Genomic DNA, 19,937 nt, shown 5'->3' with positions numbered 1-19,937 from the left:
TCTCTCTCTCTCTCTCTCTCTCTCTCAGATCTGTAGATGGTTTAAGCCATATATAAATTGTTCTCTCTCTCTCTCTCTCTCTCTCTCTCTCTCTCTCTCTCTCTCTCTCTCTCTCTCTCTCTCTCTCACAGATTTGTAAATGGTTTAAGTCATATAAACTGCTCTTCTCTCTCTCTCTCTCTCTCTCTCTCATCTGCAAAAATTAATTTTGCAATAGGCTTACAGATCTCATTTTTATACATTTTCATTACTTCTTTCTCTCTCTCTCACACACACACACACACACACACACACACACACACACACACACACACACACACACACACACACACACACCCTCTTTCTCGCTCTCTCTCCTTCTCTCTCTTAAGCACACACGTAGGAATGAATGTATAGCACAGGACGCAAATCCTAGAGCGTCAGCTTCTCGACTTACCCAAAAAGCAACGGCCTGATTAAGCTGTGTAAATTTGGAAGTGTTAGATGTTAATGCTCGGTGTTTGTTCATACAATTTTGATGTGACTTAGCGCTTCTGTTTTTCCAAGATATTTATCAGAGGGAGCTCATCCTTGGTATTTGTTTAATCAGTTCATTTTGCTGTGGGGTTATGTATATATATATATACTACCATATATATATATATATATATATATATATATATATATACACACACAATAATGAATAATACAAAATGTCCTACATTCATCATTAGGAAGAAGAAGACGTTAATATAAAGTATTCTATATATAGAAGACAGATTTTGTTATCATACACGAGTTGGGCACTTCCAAATGAATTTACTTTAAATGTGTTATCAGTCATACACTCGGGCGTCTGAATATTCGATATACAAGTATGTCAAAGGCCACAAAGCCATCATCCGGGGTCTTCCCTTGGTCTCCCACCCCCCTTTCCCCCCCTCTTGTTATATTGAAAGGATTTAAGTGGAACAGGACATCTCTGCGTAAAGCGCTCAATTACTAATGCATGGATTTAATCAAGGCTGCCGCTAATAACCTGGCATTGCCTCTGCTCGAAAATACCAAAGGATCCAGCAGTCGGTGAGAGGGTGCGATGTGGCAGGGTAGGGGCATGGGGCGGGGGGAGGGGGTTGTTGTTGGGAAAGCGGAATTCACGTCGGTTTTAGAGAAAGAAACTCCATATGAAGTTACCGGTAATTCGAATCGCTCTGTTGTCGTTGTGTTTGGTTTTGAATGGTTAAAACTTTATCGGCTCTTTTTTTTCTCGTCAGTTTTAGGTTTTTATAATATTCCCTGTTGCCTTTTAATTGCAATGGGATTGCGTGAGTGTTGATGTATGTCTGCGTGTAAGTGTTTCCCCGTCTGTGTATGTGTGTGTGTTTCCACTGGCGATCCTTCATCGAGTCGTGGGACTTTACCGCATCGGGTATCGAGTGTGTATAGGTACCGCAGACCGACGAGCTATCTCTGGTAATCATCCCTTAACACATTAATTTTGCACCGCCTTATAAGCCCTGTTTGGTATCGAGCTCCACGGGGGAGGCCAGCCAACGAGGCGTCCCGGCGATCCCTTCCGCCCTCAGTGACGTCCGTCCTAAGGGTGAGATTAGCTCTCTTGAAGGAGCGGTCTCGAGAGGGGTATCGCGGGGGACGGGCCGTTTGACCCTCGCGCCGAGAGGCCGCAAGAGCGAAAGTTGCGCCGAGTGCTCCTCGCCTCGGGAGTATCTTGTACCTGCGGGTTGAAGACTGTGGTAAGGCTCCGAACCTGCCTTGTATAAATTACTGTATTTGTTTTACCTGTAGGACGGGGTGTTAATTTCGATGAAAAATGACCCATGGTCCGAAAACTTTGAATCTCAAATGAGTCTTCGAAGTAAAAAAAAAAAAAAAAAAAAGTAAGATGGGGAGAGAAAGAGAGAGAAAAAGGTTAGTGAGGTATTGAGGGGCTGTCATGGTTCTTTGTTGATTGGCAATACCATTATCATTTTTTAAAGAGAGTCTATTTTTCCTCATCCCTCTTTTGATATCTGGATGATAATAGGGCGATGAGAATGATGATGTAATTTTCCCCCCAAAACTACGCAATCTTTCCCCTTAATATTTGCGTGTGGTATATTTAAAAAATGCGAATATACCTTTCTCACTCGTGCAAGTCAGTAATTATTTCGATTATAAGGTGTCTCAGCGGTAAGGGCCCTAATAATAGTCTTCAGAAAGGGCTTTGTATTGGCTGTTATTAGATATCATTGCGACATTCACAAATGAGGTGATAATTGTGGGTTGCTTTATTCTCGGTGAATGAAATTGGTTGATGCGGGATATTTCTCATTTTATTTATCGACCTAAAATTACGTTGTACTCAGTATTTGTTCAGCTTGCATGCAGTACGTGACCGCTTGAAGCTGCTGCCAGAATGCTAGATTGCATATTTAAAGAATTTCTTGTATAAGGATAATTTTACATCAATAAGCCGAGATACCTTAACTGACTGACTGCGTAATTTTTCTTCCTTGAATAATAATAATAATAATAATAATAATAATAATAATAATAATGCTGTTTATCGCTGCTACTATTATCACATCAAAATGAGAAAATAATTCCCATCGCCCATTGTTTGCATTTGGAAGAGGCCTGGGGCACTACCACCACCTGTCCTCCCCCCCCTTCCTCCCCCCGTTCCCCTGTTCCCATTTCATCCCGATATATGCATATGCATTGACATGCTCCCGGTACTACTTCATTAGGCTCTCGAGAGAAAATGACGCAAGGTCCAGTGCTTCCTCTACATCAGCTGAGGCAGTTGTTAGTTTTGCTCCCTTCCTTCCTCCCTTCCTTTATTCCTTTTACTCTTCTTGAACGTCAACTTCCTTTTATCCTCTTATCCCTACTTTTTCTCTTCCTCCCTCATTCGCTATCCACTTTTTTTTATCACTTCTCTATGTTAGATACCAAGTTACCATTAGCGTTAGGGGCGTCTTACATTTTCTTATTAAAAGGAGACATATTCAAGTGTAAGTGTATTTAAGTAAATGTAGCTAATATGAGGTCTCGTCAGCATCCAGTATTTAAAGGTTTCACTTCGTTTAGTTTAAATGATCGTTGAGTTAACGCCGTATTCTGCTCATTTGGACTTTAATTTTCGCATATTATTTATAGTACTTTGTTAATGAGTCCACTTTCACAAAATGAGAGGATTGTGAACGTAGTTAGGGTATGTGTGTGTGTAGGTGTGCGCGCGAGAGAAAGAGAAGGAGAGGAGAGGAGAGAGAGAGAGAGAGAGAGAGAGAGAGAGAGAGAGAGATTGGGTGGGTATGATCTCGGCAACAATACAAAGAGAAGAATGGTCATACTCAGCAGCAGTCCCGGATGAACCTCTATTAGTTGTCATCTTATACCAGGCTTAACTTTGGAGGTCTAAGTCGGATGGAGAGTCACACAGACAGACAGACAGACAGACAAAGGGACAATGTACGTCTGCGTCCAAGGTTACCATCTCGGTTTTATGAAGGACAAAAAGAGAGGAAGTATGTAGATGAGGAAATGGACTGGAAAGATTAGATCGATAATAATTATCATCAAGGATAGTGTTATCAGTGCGCATCAAAGATAATACGTCCTTTTTTCCTGTATGAAAGAAACATTAGGAAGCATTGGTGCCTTTCTGCCAGGAATGCCAATTATAGATACCGTTTTCATGAGAATCGAATTCTGAAATTTGTTGAATTTGACATGGCAGTAATGAGCTTGGTTGAAATAGTGAATTGTATTAGTATTAAGATATGCTAACAAAAACACGTTTGTCTTCATTATTTTGTTGAATTTGATATGGCAATAATGAGCTTGGTTGAAATAGTGAATTACATTATCAAGATTGTTAACAAAAACACGTTTGTCTTCATTATTTGGCGGAAATACCGGCCGATAAATGTCATAATATTATTGGGGGTGGGTGGGAATTGGACTGAACTAAGTGACCGCCAACGGGGCAAATATAACACAAGGAGAAATTTCCCAATTCACGACAAAACCACCCAATAAATATGGCCTCCATAATTTTTTCCCTTTTTTTATAGTCATGATAGGAGGGTCTTTTCTTCATAGCTCGTACCTCATTATTATCGAATATGAGAACAACAGTCAGTCCTCCCGTAATGCATAAAGAGGATCGGGCCAGGTACCCCAGCACTCTATAATTACATGAAAGATAAATGAACTTTGAGTGCCACTGACGACAACCTGATAAATCCTGCGATCTGTTATTTATTATGATTGATGAAGTGATGCTATGAAGTTACTTAAACCTTCCTTCCCATATCCCCTCTTTTCCCTCTTATATACTACCCTACCCTGTGTCCCCACCCCATCCTGTGTGTTCCTTTCTCTTCTGCAGATATGCTGGGAATAACCCTCCTCCGATCCTCAGCTCTCAATGCCAATCGTGGCTGTCATTGATGTGTATCACTGGTGTAAAGCAAGCAGTTGGAAGTAAATTCCTCTCTCTCTCTCTCTCTCTCTCTCTCTCTCTCTCTCTCCACATATTTTCATCAGCATTAACATCTTAGTTTCATATTTATTCAGTTATTATTAATGGATGAGACTGACACTCGGACAAGCCTTCCAACAAAAACATTCAGAATGAAATTCTTCATTTAGTTTTACATTTCATTTCAGCTGTTCATGTTTTTGTTGTTGTTGTTGTTGTTACTGACGTAGACGGTAATTATGGTAGATTTCAGTTAACGATGCAGATTATTTATGAGATCTGATATGGGGAAAGAGGATTGAGTTCGAAATGATATACGAAAGTGAAATACAGGACACTTGTAAACAGTGTTTTATATAATTATGCAAATGAAAGGAGAGAAACACGTTTTACGGTAACGAGATTTTTTTTTTACAAAACTAAATTTATATAATTATGTATCAGTTTTTTTATACAAAACAAAATTTATATTATTATGTATGTTTTTTTTACAAAACGAAATTTATATAATTATGTATCAAATTTTTTTTTTACAAAACGAAATTTATGTAATTATGTATCATTATTTTGGAACATTCATTAAAACATTGGCCGTCTGTAAATAGAAAGTATGTGATGGTTGAGTCATTTAGAAAACACACAAACGCAAAAGCTCGTCCCACCTTATTTGCCTTCCCCCTCTCAAGGCCTGTGAACACGAGCACAAACAATATTCTGATGCTTATAACCCAAGAAGTCTGGAATAATACCATCAAAGTAAGAGCATTGTTACGCGGACTACGTGTCACTTCAGGCTTCCCACTCTCTCTCTCTGTCCCTGCATTCTGCCTCTTCCCCCCTCCCTTCCCCTCCCCACTGAGAATCCTCCCCCTCATCCCCTCCCCTCCCCTAGGGTTCCTTTCGGCGGGTCTGAAACGCTATAATCAGAGGAATTGGTAAATCCTCTCTTTCTCACACTTATTTTCGAACGCCATGATATATTCCAGTCACCTGGAGGCTTTTTAGAAATTGGTTCTAGCGTCTCTCTCTCTCTCTCTCTCTCTCTCTCTCTCTCTCTCTCTCTATTCTTCTTTTGAAGTTCTTGCTGTTTTGAGGCAAATGGAATTGATATTTTAAGCCAAAGGGAACTGAGCTTGTATTTCTACCTGTAAATAAGTTTTTTATTATTATTATTATATTTGCGTTTGTAGCACGTTATTCTATCAGCCAAATGATACATGTATAGTTTGTTTGTTTTTGTTGTTTATTTCTTTGCTAGGAAGTATATTTTGCCTTCGTTTTTGAGCAAAGATTGTTGTAGTTGAAGTGATCGTCATTTGTTTTTCAAGAGCCGATGATACTCTGGCGCAGCTGCTTCGGGAGACTTAACTATTTTTTTCTGCTTTTAATCCTCTTAACTCCAGATTTCTCGTCCTTTGGCCTATCACCTAGCCTAGCCTGCCCTGCCCACCTCCCCAGCCTCTTGTTCTCAGCCTCTCCTTATTTTTCTTTATATTTCTCTTTTATTTCTACGAATTTCGGCGACCCAGTTTTGTGGAAACCAGTTTAACCTGTAGTTTTATTTGATGTGGTTTTCAGAGTTGTTGGGACGAAATCAGTAACAACGGTGGAGTTATAAAAAATTTTAGACCTAGTTGTGGATTTTGGGTGAGGTAATTTTGAAGACAAAATGACGAGCTGTAGATTTCCTTGTAATGCTTCATGTTTATTTTAAATATTAGCAGTTTCGGTTAGTCAGTTTCTTTGTCGTTTTCAACGGTACGTGTTTATGTTTACTTTATTTCTCTTAGTCTTTATCCCGCAGTTGTCTCTTGTAAATATGAAGTGTTAAAAAACACAACAAAAAAATGTCTGGCTCACCGAGATTTGATTCGCGTATATTTGATTTTTCCTCGCAATAGTAATTAAACAAGTAAATATACTTGCGATTAATTAAAGTTAGTGATTGAAACGCGAGAATAAACAAAGAAAATTGAAAGTTAAGACGTAAATGTGAATTATATGGCTGTTTCTAAAAAGACCTCATTAATGTCGCGTAGCCACGAAAACAGTAGTGTGTCGCTTTCGTGATATCACGAATGCGAGAATAGAATTAATTTTTATGGGTCGGAAGACCACAGGTCTCTCCTTCAGTGGCGTCACCCTCGAAAGGTCTGTCCGCACGAAGTATGACAAATGACCTCTTTTAGCGTAAATATTCCTGCTCTTTGCCGACGGGATTTCTCGAAAGTCGTTCCAGGAATCCTAGATTATAAATGGAGCGAAATCCTCCATGCCTTTAAGAACAGGACCAGGAGACCCTCCACCCATCTTGAAGCTCACACACACACACACACACACACACACACACACACACACACACACACTACTCACCTACCACACCCAAGTAAACCTCAAGTACCCAGGATATAGAGTCCCTCAGCTTCTTGCTCTTTACCTTCAGTTCTCCTGATCCTCCGGAGTATATACCTCCGCCCTACCTTCCTCCCTTTGACACCCCAAGAAGGGCAAATGGCGCAGGGGCGTCATCCTATTCTTGGACGGCGTGTATCAGTTACAAAGAGGCTCTTGTCAAAAAGGGATCAGACGGGATTTGTGTACTGGTCTCTTCCCTCCAAACCATTAGCATACAGCACCACTACCACCACCATAACCAGGAGAAAAAGAGAGAGAGAGAGAGAGAGAGAGAGAGAGAGAGAGAGAGAGAGAGAGAGAGAGAGAGAGAGAGAGAGAGAGAGAGAATTTTTACGCTCTATAGTAGGTGGTATCCTAAATTGTCAGTTTTCATTTACTGTGATTATTTCAGAGAGAGAGAGAGAGAGAGAGAGAGAGAGAGAGAAATAATTTTTGCTCTATAGTAGGTGGTATCCTGATTTGTCAGTTTTCTTTTACTGTGATTATTTCAGAGAGAGAGAGAGAGAGAGAGAGAGAGAGAGAGAGAGAGAGAGAGAGAGAGAGAGAGAATTTTTACTCTCTGTAGTAGGTGGTATCCTGAATTGTCAGTTTTCATTTACTGTGATTATTTGAGAGAGAGAGAGAGAGAGAGAGAGAGAGAGAGAGAGAGAGAGAGAGAGAGAGAGAGAGATAATTTTTACTCTCTAGTAGGTGGTATCCTGAATTGTCAATTTTCATTTACTGTGATTATTTCAGCGAGAGAGAGAGAGAGAGAGAGAGAGAGAGAGAGAGAGAGAGAGAGAGAGAGAGAGAGAGAGAGAGAGAGAATTTTTACTCTACAGTAGGTGGTATCCTGAATTGTCAGTCTTAATTTATTGTGATTATATCTGCTTATTTACATTAATCCGTTGTGACTAACAGTACTTGAAATACGCTCTCCTGACATTTAATTAAGAATTGCTTAAATTAAATCATTATTCGTCTTAAATCATAATTTATTTTCCAAGTAGGAAGAGATTATTTGCCAGCGTTTGATACAAAACTGTTTTACAAAGTTTTAAAAATTTTATTCATGAAATTAAGTTTGTTTATCCTTCCGGAGCCATTAACAGTTAAACATTGTTCATGGCTTTTCATTACCTAAAAAACGTAAAAAAATTTCAATGTCAGTGAGGATAGACAAAACGAAAACCTTTCATGCATGCTAAAATGTTTTCTTTAATGTGTGCATTGTTCTGGCGTAGCCTTTGTGAAAACGGGCAAAAAATTATATTGGAGGAAAATGTGCGCGCCATGGAAAAGAATGGTTTCATCCATTTTCATGTAGGCCTAATCAGCGAACTTCTACCAACAATAATGTTTGACGTGTTTGCACTGGATTCTAACACTGATTAAGTTCCGCTGGGCGTTGTCGTTTGTTACTTTACTTATCAGAAAGACGAAACAAGGATAATATATTTTAAAGCGGTGGGGCAAGACTGAATTTACGACACTTGGGGAATATCTTCTCTTCCTCGATGCATTATGAGTGTTAAACACATAAGAGCAGCAGGAGAGTATTAATAAACAGCGTGTGAGTATTAATAAATCATCTGGGATGAGTGTCCACTTACGCTGGAATACCCGTCCATTATGTCATTAATTTTGAAATATCCTCGATTACCGCAAATGTAATGCTGTGTGTTTAGCAGAAAAATGGTGGTTTGCCGGCGATCTCTCGCTACGCTTTCCTTCTCTTCTTCTGCTGTTATTGGCACAAGCGTGTTATTAGCTCCAGCGCCGTTTATGCAATCCATCTTATTCTTGCATCCTGCAAGCCGGCAGAAAGCAGGTGATGGTGCGTGCAAACAAACGGACGGACCACTGATTGCACCGCAGATATCAACACCCGGGAAATGTTTAATAAGACACACCTGTCACTCCCGTCACACCTGTGCTATTAGCCAATCGCCTGTCAGTCATGCAACACTTGTTTTGTCAGCTCCGGGCTAATTTTCCCTTTGTTATTAAGCTCCCACTCCTTGGCTCTGCGTATCGCTTGACGGATTAATCACTAATTTTGCTTCCATCCAAGCGTCCGTCAGGGAGAGAAGAGAGGGAAGGACAGTGGATGGGTTTGGGGGGAGGGGGTTGGGAAGAGCAGATGAAAGGTTTCTCTGTCCTGTCTATTTTTTTTCCTAAATGCCATCATTATTCTGCTTACGAAGGTGTTAAGTGGTCTTCTTCACTTGTTGCACAGTGATTATTCTCTCTCTCTCTCTCTCTCTCTCTCTCTCTCTCTCCCTCTCCTCTCTCTCTTCCTTTTGTTTTGTGTAAAGATGAAATTATGAGTCAATGAAATTATAAATTAAGAAAATGGACTTTGTATTGCATGGCTATCGGTGTTTGTTTCATGCAGTAGATGTATTACGCAGTTTTATGCTGATTTACGGGACTTCAGATCAGTGTGTAAAATAATCCATTATTACTCATTTGTCACACTTAATGCATTGACGAAAATACGGTCCAATAAATATGTTTGGTGACAGTTCATCGTCCTCTATGTTTAGCGGTTGTTTCTTTGTTGTAGCTGATTTGATATTAAAATTATTTTCTTTTCATGTTTTGTTTACGCCGTACATTTTTTTTACTAAACAGTGACTGTCACTGTTATTTACCCACCCATAGGCAAACAATATTAACCTTTTTTTTTTACCTTAGGGGTCATACGACTCTGTCCCTTAATGATTCCTGCCCCAACTAACCTTACCGTTCCTCGAGACGGGAGCAGCCGTCTCTTTCCCGATTCTCTTTCCGTCTCAATTTAGAGAATTGGTATGCTGTCAATTCCGGCCGAAAAATATGACGGATCTCTGTCGAATCGAAGCCTTGCGTGGTTCTCAAAGAACGTCTGGTCATCAACCTTCCATCAATTAGTCTGTTGACGCAGACTTCGGCGCTAAGAATAAAAAAAAAAAGATGTATTATGAAATACAATATGTAGAGTTATTCCTGAGGGTCTTTCCCACTGGTCCATTCTTTGAGTATTGAAGTGCTCTCTCATGCGACTGAATCAGTATTTCTCGGTACTTATGAATTTTATATTATTATTATTATTATTATTATTATTATTATTATTATTATTATTATTATTATTATTATTCAGAAGATGAACCCTATTCATGTGGAACAAGCCCACAGGGGCCATTGATTTGAAATTATTATTAATGTCAAACTAACAAAATGGTAGCAGTACAGTTAAGATTATACTTCATTATGAATGATTTCTAGTTATAAACTAGAACAAACTGTACATTACATACCTACATATATACGAACACATATATATACGTGAAGGCCGTACACAGTAGCCTTGAACTTACAAGGCGGTGGTTACCTGCCTGCTCACGCATGCTACCAAACTACGGTATGTAAGATTTCGGATGGAGGTCCACTTTTTCTTCTTCTTCTGCTTCTTCTTCTTCTTTTCCGTTTTTAACACGACATAATTTAAAAGTCCAGTTGATTTCACGTGTCGCGCGAAAGACACACCCGCGCTAAAAGTGTTTTGCATATTTATTGGTGTGTGTTTTTACCCTCGCACGAATTCGGTACCTACACGCACCCGTATTAACGAATCTTATCGCATGATCATTAAGTTGTCACAAATTTTAACGCTTGTGTGAGTTTTATGTAGCTCGCGTGTTTTTGGGGCTTGAGAGTGTTATCGAGCACATTTCTTTCCTTTTTTCATGTGCTACACATGGTTGAGTTGTGCCTCTCACCCCCGTCTCTCTCTCTCTCTTCTCTCTCATTATATATATATATAGTTGTTATATATATATATATATATATATATATGTGTAGAGAAAGATAGTGTGTGTGTAAGAATAACACAACACACACATATATATAGAGATATATATATATATATATATATATATATATATATATATATATATTATATATGTATAGAGAGAGAGAGAGAGAGAGAGAGAGAGAGAGAGAGAGAGAGAGAGAGAGAGAGAGAGAGAGAGAGAATGTCAGGGCAGAATCATCATCAAGTGCAAGATGCCGATCTGCATTCCCCACTTCGATGTCCTTGTGTCCTACCAGAGGGGCATATATTTCAACCAACCTCTTAACGGAATGGATCTGAGCCGCGTCAGTAGTTATTTGCATTATTATCTTTCCAAGGTTAAACCAAACAATTATGGATAAAAACAAGGACGTGCATCCTGTCTCTTTGGATGTGTGTGAGAGAGAGAGAGAGAGAGAGAGAGAGAGAGAGAGAGAGAGAGAGAGAGAGAGAGAGAGAGAGAGAGAGAAAGAGTGCTTTGTTTTGTGTGTGCTAGAATTAGCTACAAGATTGCTACATTTGGTTATTATATATGTGTATATATATATATATATATATATATATATATATATATATACATATATATATATATTGTATAATGTGTATATATACATATATATATATATATATATATATATATATATATATATATATATATATATATATATATATATATATATATATATATATACATATACATATACATACATACATGATATTAAGCACACATTTCTACATTTACATTGTTGGAGAATCATTACCTAGAACTGATTGCTATTTTTCGAAAATTTCTGTCTGATGAGATTCCTTTTGAAACGCCATAATATTCTCTGGATGTGTCACGCTACGTGATTTGGGACATTTGAAGGAGGTGTCATCAGAACTTCATACGTGCATTTATGCAGGAGCTCGGTTTGAATATTAATCATTTTATTATTTGCTTCCCTCATGCACATAATATCTTCCAGTGTGTGATTCTTCCCCCATCTCCCTTCAACCATCTCTTTTTGAATGTATTCTTTATAAACAAACACATTCCCCCCACTGCGAAAGTTTCCAACCACTCCCATCCTTCCCATTCCTTCTCTTTTTTCCATTTACATCCCCCCTCCCTCCTCCCATCATCTCCTCCCATCATTTCCTCCCTCCTCCTCCCCGTCCTCAGCCGCATTCCCTCCCGTTTACAAGAACAATAGGAGAGTTGCCCGTGTGTGGCAAGGATTTCCGTAGGCCTAAGCCCTTGAAATCACTCGCTTCTCAAACGAGGGTCCTTTACTACGTCACAATTATGTTGACACTTTTCCACATGTTTTTCTTCTTGCTTATTTGTATTGTTTTTTATTATTTTTTTTTTTTAGTATCGATCACCGCTAAGGTTTTATTACGCGTTTGAGGGTTTGCTTTATCTGGTTTGCCCTGCGGGGGTTGGCTTATGCGCTTGCGGGCACGTACAGAAGAGCGCGTACTCTTTTGTGTTTGGACTTATATTTGTCAAAATGTACTGGCTCTAATAAGAAAAAATGTGATTCAGGTTTTTTTTTTGTTCTTTTCCTCGGTTACTTGTTTATTATCGTGACCTTCATAACTTGTTTTTTTTTTTAGCATAATTGTATCCAGTGGTTGTATACATTCTACACTAAGGCGATGTTAGTCATGCGATGATTCTGAAAGCGTTCGTATTTAAGCTAGTAAATATTTTCATAACATTCTTAACAAAGTTTTCAGAAAGTCTCGTTCGATAACTGTTTGTGAATGATGCCTGTCCTTTAGACCCAGTAAATCAACGGCTTGCTCCAATGTAATACTTAGAGAATAGAAATTAACTGTATACATCGGTGGAGATATTTGACGTAGTATATCCTTTGCTTGCATTACAAATTATCTGGGACACATTTCTTGTGCTTTTTGGGGATATGTACAATTATTGCTTGTATTGCTTCAAAATATTTCATCATAGTTCTAATGTAATTAAGAAGCTTCTACGGATTTGGAGTTTGGCTTTTTTTGGTTTTCTGGGAATTAATATCCCTCTTATAAATGAATTTATATCTTCTAAAAATTGTAATTTTAACGCAGTTTATCAAGGTCCTGCGAGTAACTAGTGGGTCATTCATGCAGGTGTTCTCGAGTCTGATTTGTTTTTACAGTTTTTATATAAGAAAAAGGTGCTGTGATTTTTCTCTGATATTTATCACTAGAAATTACTTTAGTTTTAGGGCGGTATTTTACTAACAAAATTATTATTATTATTATTATTATTATTATTATTATTACTTATGAAAACAAGGTGCTGTGATTTTTCTCTGTTATTTAGCACTAGAAATAACTTTAGTAGTAGGACGGGTTTTTGCTAACAAAATTATTATTATTATTATTATTATTATTATTATTATTATTATTATTATTATTATTATTATTATTATTATTATTATTATTGATGATGAGAACAAGTTGCAGTGATTTTTCTCTTTAACACTGGAAATAACTATAGTTTTAGGTCAGTTTCTTGCTAACAAAATTATTATTATTATTATTATTATTATTATTATTATTATTATTATTATTACTATTATTATTATCCTACTGTATCGTTGTTTCATTTGTTTCTGCATTCTATACCTCTATTAGAATATAGAGAGCTAAAACAAATTTTATATCTATTACGCTCATTTTCCACATCTCTTTTGGGGTAGGCTTCATTAGAAAACTAATCCGCTCTCGACCAAAGAAGCTTTCAGTTAATGTTCAAAATACTTGTGATGGAACATATGTAGAGAGTAACACGTAAGGCACAGTTTTAGTTTTCTGTAAAAGAAAACTATTGTGCCGGCTTTGTCTATCCGTCCGCACCTTTTTCTGTCCGCACTTTTTCTGTCCGCCCGCAGATCTTAAAAACTACTGATGCTGAGGGGCTGCAAATTGGTATGCAGATCACCCACCCTCCAATCATCAAACTTACTCAATTGCAGCCCTCTAGCCTCTGTAGTTTTTATTTTATTTAAGGTTAAAGTTAGCCATATTCGCGCTCCTGGCAACTATATAGGATAGGCCACCACTGGGCTGTGGTTAAAGTTTCATGGACCGCGGCTCATACAGGATTATACCGAGACCACCAAAAGATAGATCTGTTTTCGGTGGCCTTGATTATGCGCTGTAGCGGCTGTACAGAAAACTCGATCGCGCCGAAGAAACTTTGGCGCAATTTTTACTTGTTTTCATATGGAAATAATTTCAAGGTTTGTGTACTTGATAAGGGATGTGTTTGCTTTTAGGTCAGATCATAACGTTGATTCTGAAAGTAATAAATGCGAAAATCACTATTTACTACAAATTGAAATGAAAATTATATGAAAGTGGAAATGTCACGGTCATTCTTACATAACTCACTAGTGCTGCAATTCGGTGGTCGTCCTGACCCTCCCTTTCGCCCCCTTTCCTCACTCTCCTCCCTCCCCCCACAACACTATCTCCCCGTCATAACTACCCCTAGAAGCAAGTATTAAGTACTGGGTGAAAATAAGACCGGACTAAAGATGGCGTCCGTTCATTATATGCTAAAGCCGTGTTCTGTCAGGGCGATTTTCTCTGACATATGTGACGGCGCGGACCAAAAAAAAATGTGCCCTATATCATTTATTGATAAAACATTTCCGCGTCGCGGTTATTCATTATGTAGAGAAATAATACCTGTCGGGAAAAATAATTCGTGTGTTAGTCAGGTTGGTGTTTGTATAACGGCAGACATAACGATATATACTATACTATACCTTCAGGTGCACTGCGCTCTTGTTGCTGATTATTGTTATCACGTTTCTGTACCTATAAAGTTTATCGTATGTGATCTGTCAGTGTCTAAGGTTACTGTGACTTTTTATTATTATTATTATTATTATTATTATTATTATTATTATTATTATTATTATTAATTTGCGTTCACAGTAATTCTTATTATGCTTTACCTTCAACATTCGTCTTAGGGCCCGTAATGATTTAATTTAAACAGTTCTTAATGAAGTGTCCGGATAGAGTATTTCAACTACCGCCATTCACACCGGATTAATGTAAATAAGCTGAAATAATCACGGCAAATGAAAACTGACAATTCAGGATACCAGCTACTATAGAGAAAAATTCTCTCTCTCTCTCTCTCTGAAATAATCACAGTAAATGAAAACTGACAATTCAGGATACCACCTACTATAGAGTAAAATTCTCTCTCTCTCTGAAATAATCACAGTAAATGAAAACTGACAAATCAGGATACCACCTCCTATAGTGCATAAATGGAAGCGGCAAAGTTCTTGAAGATTGACAGACTATGGCAGAGAGACATTGCCAAAGAATAAATCAGTGGTTAGGTTTTAGTTTTTATCGGCCCCCGGGGAATAATCTTCAGCGGCAATGAGGGACTCTGAAGGGACTAAGCAGGAGATCTGAAATAGTTGGTGAAGGCGCTGAGAAGGAGCTCTGAAATGAGGCCTGAAGGCTAATGATTAAGAGGGAGATGTGATACATGACCTAAAAGTGCCTATGAAATGAGACTTAAAATCGCTGAGAATGAATTCTTAGAATGAGCCCGGAAATACAGACTGTACTGTAAGACTTCAACTCCCGTTCTTCCTGTATCGCTTTATTCGATGCGAGAAACCAGTGAACTGTAATTAGGGGATTATTGAAGGTTCTTTAATAACGTAATATGTTGATTTGCTGCTTTTCCTTCTTATAACTTTGTTATAGTTACTGTATGTGGCGTAGATTATTCATTGGCTTCTTGTGCTTACAAATCTCTTTTATGTATATTTAAACCAACATTTTGGTAGATTTTTAGACGCTCATGAGATCCATTTTCCAATGACAGTATATTCATTCCCCCTGCAAAACCCTTCCCTTCCCCTCCTCTCTGCCACCCCACCTTTCCCTTCCCCACGGACCCTCCCCACTGGCGTTAACATAGGCCTATAGTCAGCAGAGGCCACGCAAATACAACGTAGCAATTGTGGATGAAGTGGCGATGATGTTTTGATTGTGGCTGTGGGGACCTACTTAAACAATGACCTTTAAGCTGTTTGATGGACCCGGCGGCGGGGTTTGTTTGAGGTTTGCCTTAGCTCTCATGTCCCTCACTCTCTTTTCTTGCCTGCCTGCCTCCTCCTCCTCCTCCTCCTCCTCCTCCTCCTCCTCCCTCTTCTTCTTTCCCTTGTTTGTTTGATTCGGAGAGATAACGGATTCGAGCCTTCCAGACGCAAGCAAGAGTAAGTAGCCTAGGCTCAGAACGTAATGACAGGGATCACTATCATCGTCGTGATCATCGCCTTCGCTATCTTTGGAGCTAATAGGCCTAGGCTGGGATTTAGGGGAGCTTGGGAAGTTAGGCTCAGGAGCCTTGTAAAGCTCTCCGAGAATGACAGATGATTTGACAGGCGCTGACAAGGGTTGACAGCTGGGTAATGTTACGGTACTTGGGTGGCAGCCGATTTCGTCTTTCTTGTCAACAGCTTAACGCTTTCTAACCCCCTCCCCGCTATTTCCCTTCCCTGTTTGATTTCTGTTTTATTTATATTGTTCGTGCTCTGTCTGTTTTGTCTCCAGATTATCCTTGGAAGAGAGTTACGCTGTTCTTATTTTAGAAGTTGCTAGCCATCTGCTTCATTCGTGCCTTGAGGACAGTTTTTATCTTTTTTTTATTTATTGAATGAACGCAGTGTTGATTTTGAAATCAAATACCGAAGACGGAGGTGCTATTAATGATAAGTAGTATGTACTTGCTGCGGCTAGTATTTCTCCACGAAATAGATTACTAAATTTTACGTGCTGCGTTATAATCAATGGCCACATGAAATCAGTGGCAATTGAAACAGCAACACTGTTCATAGTATTTATCCACAAAATGCATTATTTATTTTTATTAAGTTGTGTTGTAATCAATTGTCACATTAAATCAGTTGTAATTGAAACAGCAATACTGGGGGGATGTACGCGAGAATAATCTTTTTTAATCTTCTCTTTCCATATAAGTTGAATTGTCTAAGACACACACACACACACACACAGAGTTCAAGCCCGCTGTCGTTGTCGTTGGTGTGAAAACGACAAAAAACCATATAATCATGGGAAATCAATTAATATCTACAGGAGGAGGAGGGAGGCAAAGAGAGGCCTAGGGAGGGAGAGAGAGAAAAGATTCCCCAGGGTGGGCAGCTAGGCCCACTAATTAAACCTTTTAAATAGGCCTCCCATGCACTGGTCGGAACAAACACACAGGGCTCTACGAACAGACCCACTCTCTCTTTCCAATGTTTTGTGTGACTTGTTCCGACGGTGATTACCCATTTGTGACATCGGTTATAGGGTCACCCCATTCAGGCATTCATCTCGCTGGTGAGACGGCGGATAGGCCTCGATTTTTGTCTGCTCGTAGGCCTATATCAAGTCAAGATGAGCTACTTAAACGCCTTGTCGATAGCTTAATTTCAGTGCTGCGGGATACTTTAGTTTTATCCTTATACAGTTTTATACTTTTTGTTTATTATTTATGGCCATATTGATGAAAAGCAGACATCCGAGAAAGCAGAGTATGCCTAAAGCGAGGGGGAGGCCCAAAGGGAAGGACGCGTTTCATGGGCTTATAACGACGGAGAATCGTGAGTTCTATAGGTCTATGGGCGGGCGGTCTCAAACAAGGCTCCATAGGCCTCCATTCTCATCTTCGTCAAAAAGCTTTTGTTTATGTGCAGTGGACTCGAGCGTAGGCCAATACACCCAGCCGAACGCTCTTGTGATAGGCCCATAGAGCTAATGCCATTAAGTGTTGTTTGTATTTCATTAGTCTAGTAGGATGAACAGGTAAAAGAAACTTCGAGAGAGAGCGAGATTTATTGCAAGTGGCCGTTTGGGTAAGACCCGCTGGAGTTGGAGTTTACACCTAACATCTTGGAAGAAGAAAACCCGTATCCAGCTTGTCATTCTTGTATTGCTGCGTAAATGTTTAAAATTCTCCCAGTAGATTTCTTTGTAACTGTAACCTAATGGAAAATTTTTCCCTGTAATTGATTTGTTGTTTTATTATAAGAAGTATATAATTAAGCTGGATATCGATGTATTACAAGGTACTACATTATTCTCTGATAAATTATACTGTTCCATTGTAGCAAATTGAAGTAAAGCATATACTTGTGTAATTGGATTGTTCAGAATATTATGATAATCTGTAGAGGTAATGTAATTACTGATATGCCTGTAACGGAGTGTTTTTATACAGCTCATTATTAATCCCCAGATTTGAATTGGAGCTGATTCCAAAAAGAGACCACACTCCTCCGCACATAATGACTTCCTGGCTCTATTGTGATATCTATTTTTTTGTCTCTTCCAAACAGGGAGGAGCCGAAGCTAAGGTAAGTCACACAGGCAACACATATAATTTATTCTTTTTAGTTTCTGTCTTCCATTCTCTCTCTCTCTCTCTCTCTCTTCTTCTTCATTCATTCATCTTGGCCAGAAAGGGCAACTCCAAAGGGTCTTTTCCAAATGGGCCGGAGAAGGTGGCCCCTTACCCCCAAAACCCAATGGGCCTTTTTTTATGTATTTGATTTTTCTATTTTTAAGACTTCGTAAATCTCTTTTAAAATGTGTCCGAGCGGTCACTTGAGAAAAAAAAAAAAAACGATTTGAACTTCGTAGTAGTTTTTCCTCATGTAGAATTTTAGGATGGGTAGATTTCTCTTTCATTTCCAGATAACAAGCTCCATATCGCCTAGTTGGTAAGTGACTGGCAAAGTTTTTGTAGTTAGTGTTGTGTCTACAGGAAAGTAGATGGCTGTTCTTTGCAGTGGAAACTGTTCTTAAACTGTTGCTGTACAACGGTTCCATCTTTTGTGTTGTGTTCTAGTAAGGAATGGTTTTTAAAAATTCCACTTGCAATTAGGCTACACTTGTGCACACTTGCCGTTTGTGAACGAAGAACGAGAATTTCATTCTCTCTCTCTCTCTCTCTCTCTCTCTCTCTCTCTCTCTCTCTCTCTCTCTCTCTCTCAACATTCCATGCTCGCAGCGTGACGTCCGGGCGACCGTCAGAGGGGGTAGACGTAAACACGGGCATCTTATAGACTCAAACATCAGTAAATGACGGGGCCTTTTTCTCCATTTCAGAATTATGTGCAACTGATAACCGTTTCCTTTTTTTCTTCTTTTTTTTTCTTGCTGTTTGTGTATATTGCACCTTTTAGATCTTCTAAACATTTTCTCGCGTTTGCTGACATCTGTTTTCAGCCGCTTTGCTTCCAGTGGGAACTTTTTCGGTTTGGAATGGTTTGTAGTTTGCTAAATTCTTTTTTGATGTGAAAACTGCGTATATAATTGTATTGTTGGTTGGTCCTTTTTCTAGTAGTATAGAACAGTGTTGATATATGTATACTGTATGTTTTTTTTTTATCAAGGGTGTAATTTTAAAATGCAATTGCAGTGATTCTTTCTATATTAGTTATTATTTATTTCATAACCGGATGCTCTTCGAAAATATGTAGAGGATACGTGAGATATTATGCCTGACATGTTTATCAGTGAAACCACTGAGTAATTTATGATTTAATCCTCACGATCACCCACTTGCTTTTCTTTCTCTCTCTGTCTTTTTTCATCACTTCACATTATTATATATTCTCTTTGTCCAAGCTGCGGTCTGTATGCATTGAATAGCAAATCATACCAAAATTGGACATTTCCCAATCCTGATATATACATACTTCTTTTCAAGAGAAAGTTTGTCTTTATTAAAAAATATCTGCAGAAAGAATAATTCATGCTTGCTGAGCAGCATAGGTATCTGAAGAGGATAATGTGCAATTTTCTCCACAGGAGTTCAGCAATAGTTCAACAGTGACAGGATGAATGGGTGTTATTGTTACTCTCTCTCTCTCTCTCTCTCTCTCTCTCTCTCTCTCTCTCTCTCTCTCTCTCTCTCTCGATGGTAGACTACGATACATGGAAGTGTTGTGCTGGACGATACTGAAACGGGGACAAGTTGACATCTCTCTCGTGCTGTCGAGTCCCGATAATGAAGAATAACACCTTGTAGGATGCCACCTTTATACCTACCGCGTTTGACCCTTAATTTTTCGGACATTAAGGGCGCTTTTCCCTTGAATGTCTTACCGCCCTCGTGTTAAATGTAGGCGAGGTTTTGATACCATCAATCAGATATTAGTGACGAATTTGTATCACGCCAGCGGTCCCAATTTT

The 19,937-nt window shown here is 38.8% G+C and overlaps 1 protein-coding gene across 7 annotated transcripts in view; it reads left to right on the top strand.

Annotated features, from left to right (window-relative positions):
• Window positions 1-19,937, top strand: part of LOC136847557 (optomotor-blind protein-like) — a 379,535-nt gene that overhangs the window by 228,666 nt on the left and 130,932 nt on the right. For all 7 annotated transcript variants that reach the window (XM_067119317.1, XM_067119312.1, XM_067119303.1 and 4 more), the window contains one exon: window positions 18,077-18,094. In XM_067119317.1, coding sequence (XP_066975418.1) covers window positions 18,077-18,094 — 18 coding nt within the window. The remainder of the gene's footprint in view (window positions 1-18,076; window positions 18,095-19,937) is intronic.

This window comes from Macrobrachium rosenbergii, chromosome 2 (assembly GCF_040412425.1).
Source record: "Macrobrachium rosenbergii isolate ZJJX-2024 chromosome 2, ASM4041242v1, whole genome shotgun sequence".
NCBI classification, from domain to species: domain Eukaryota; kingdom Metazoa; phylum Arthropoda; class Malacostraca; order Decapoda; family Palaemonidae; genus Macrobrachium; species Macrobrachium rosenbergii.
Note: the sequence above shows the minus strand (reverse complement) of the source record. Positions and strands in the feature narration are given on the sequence as shown.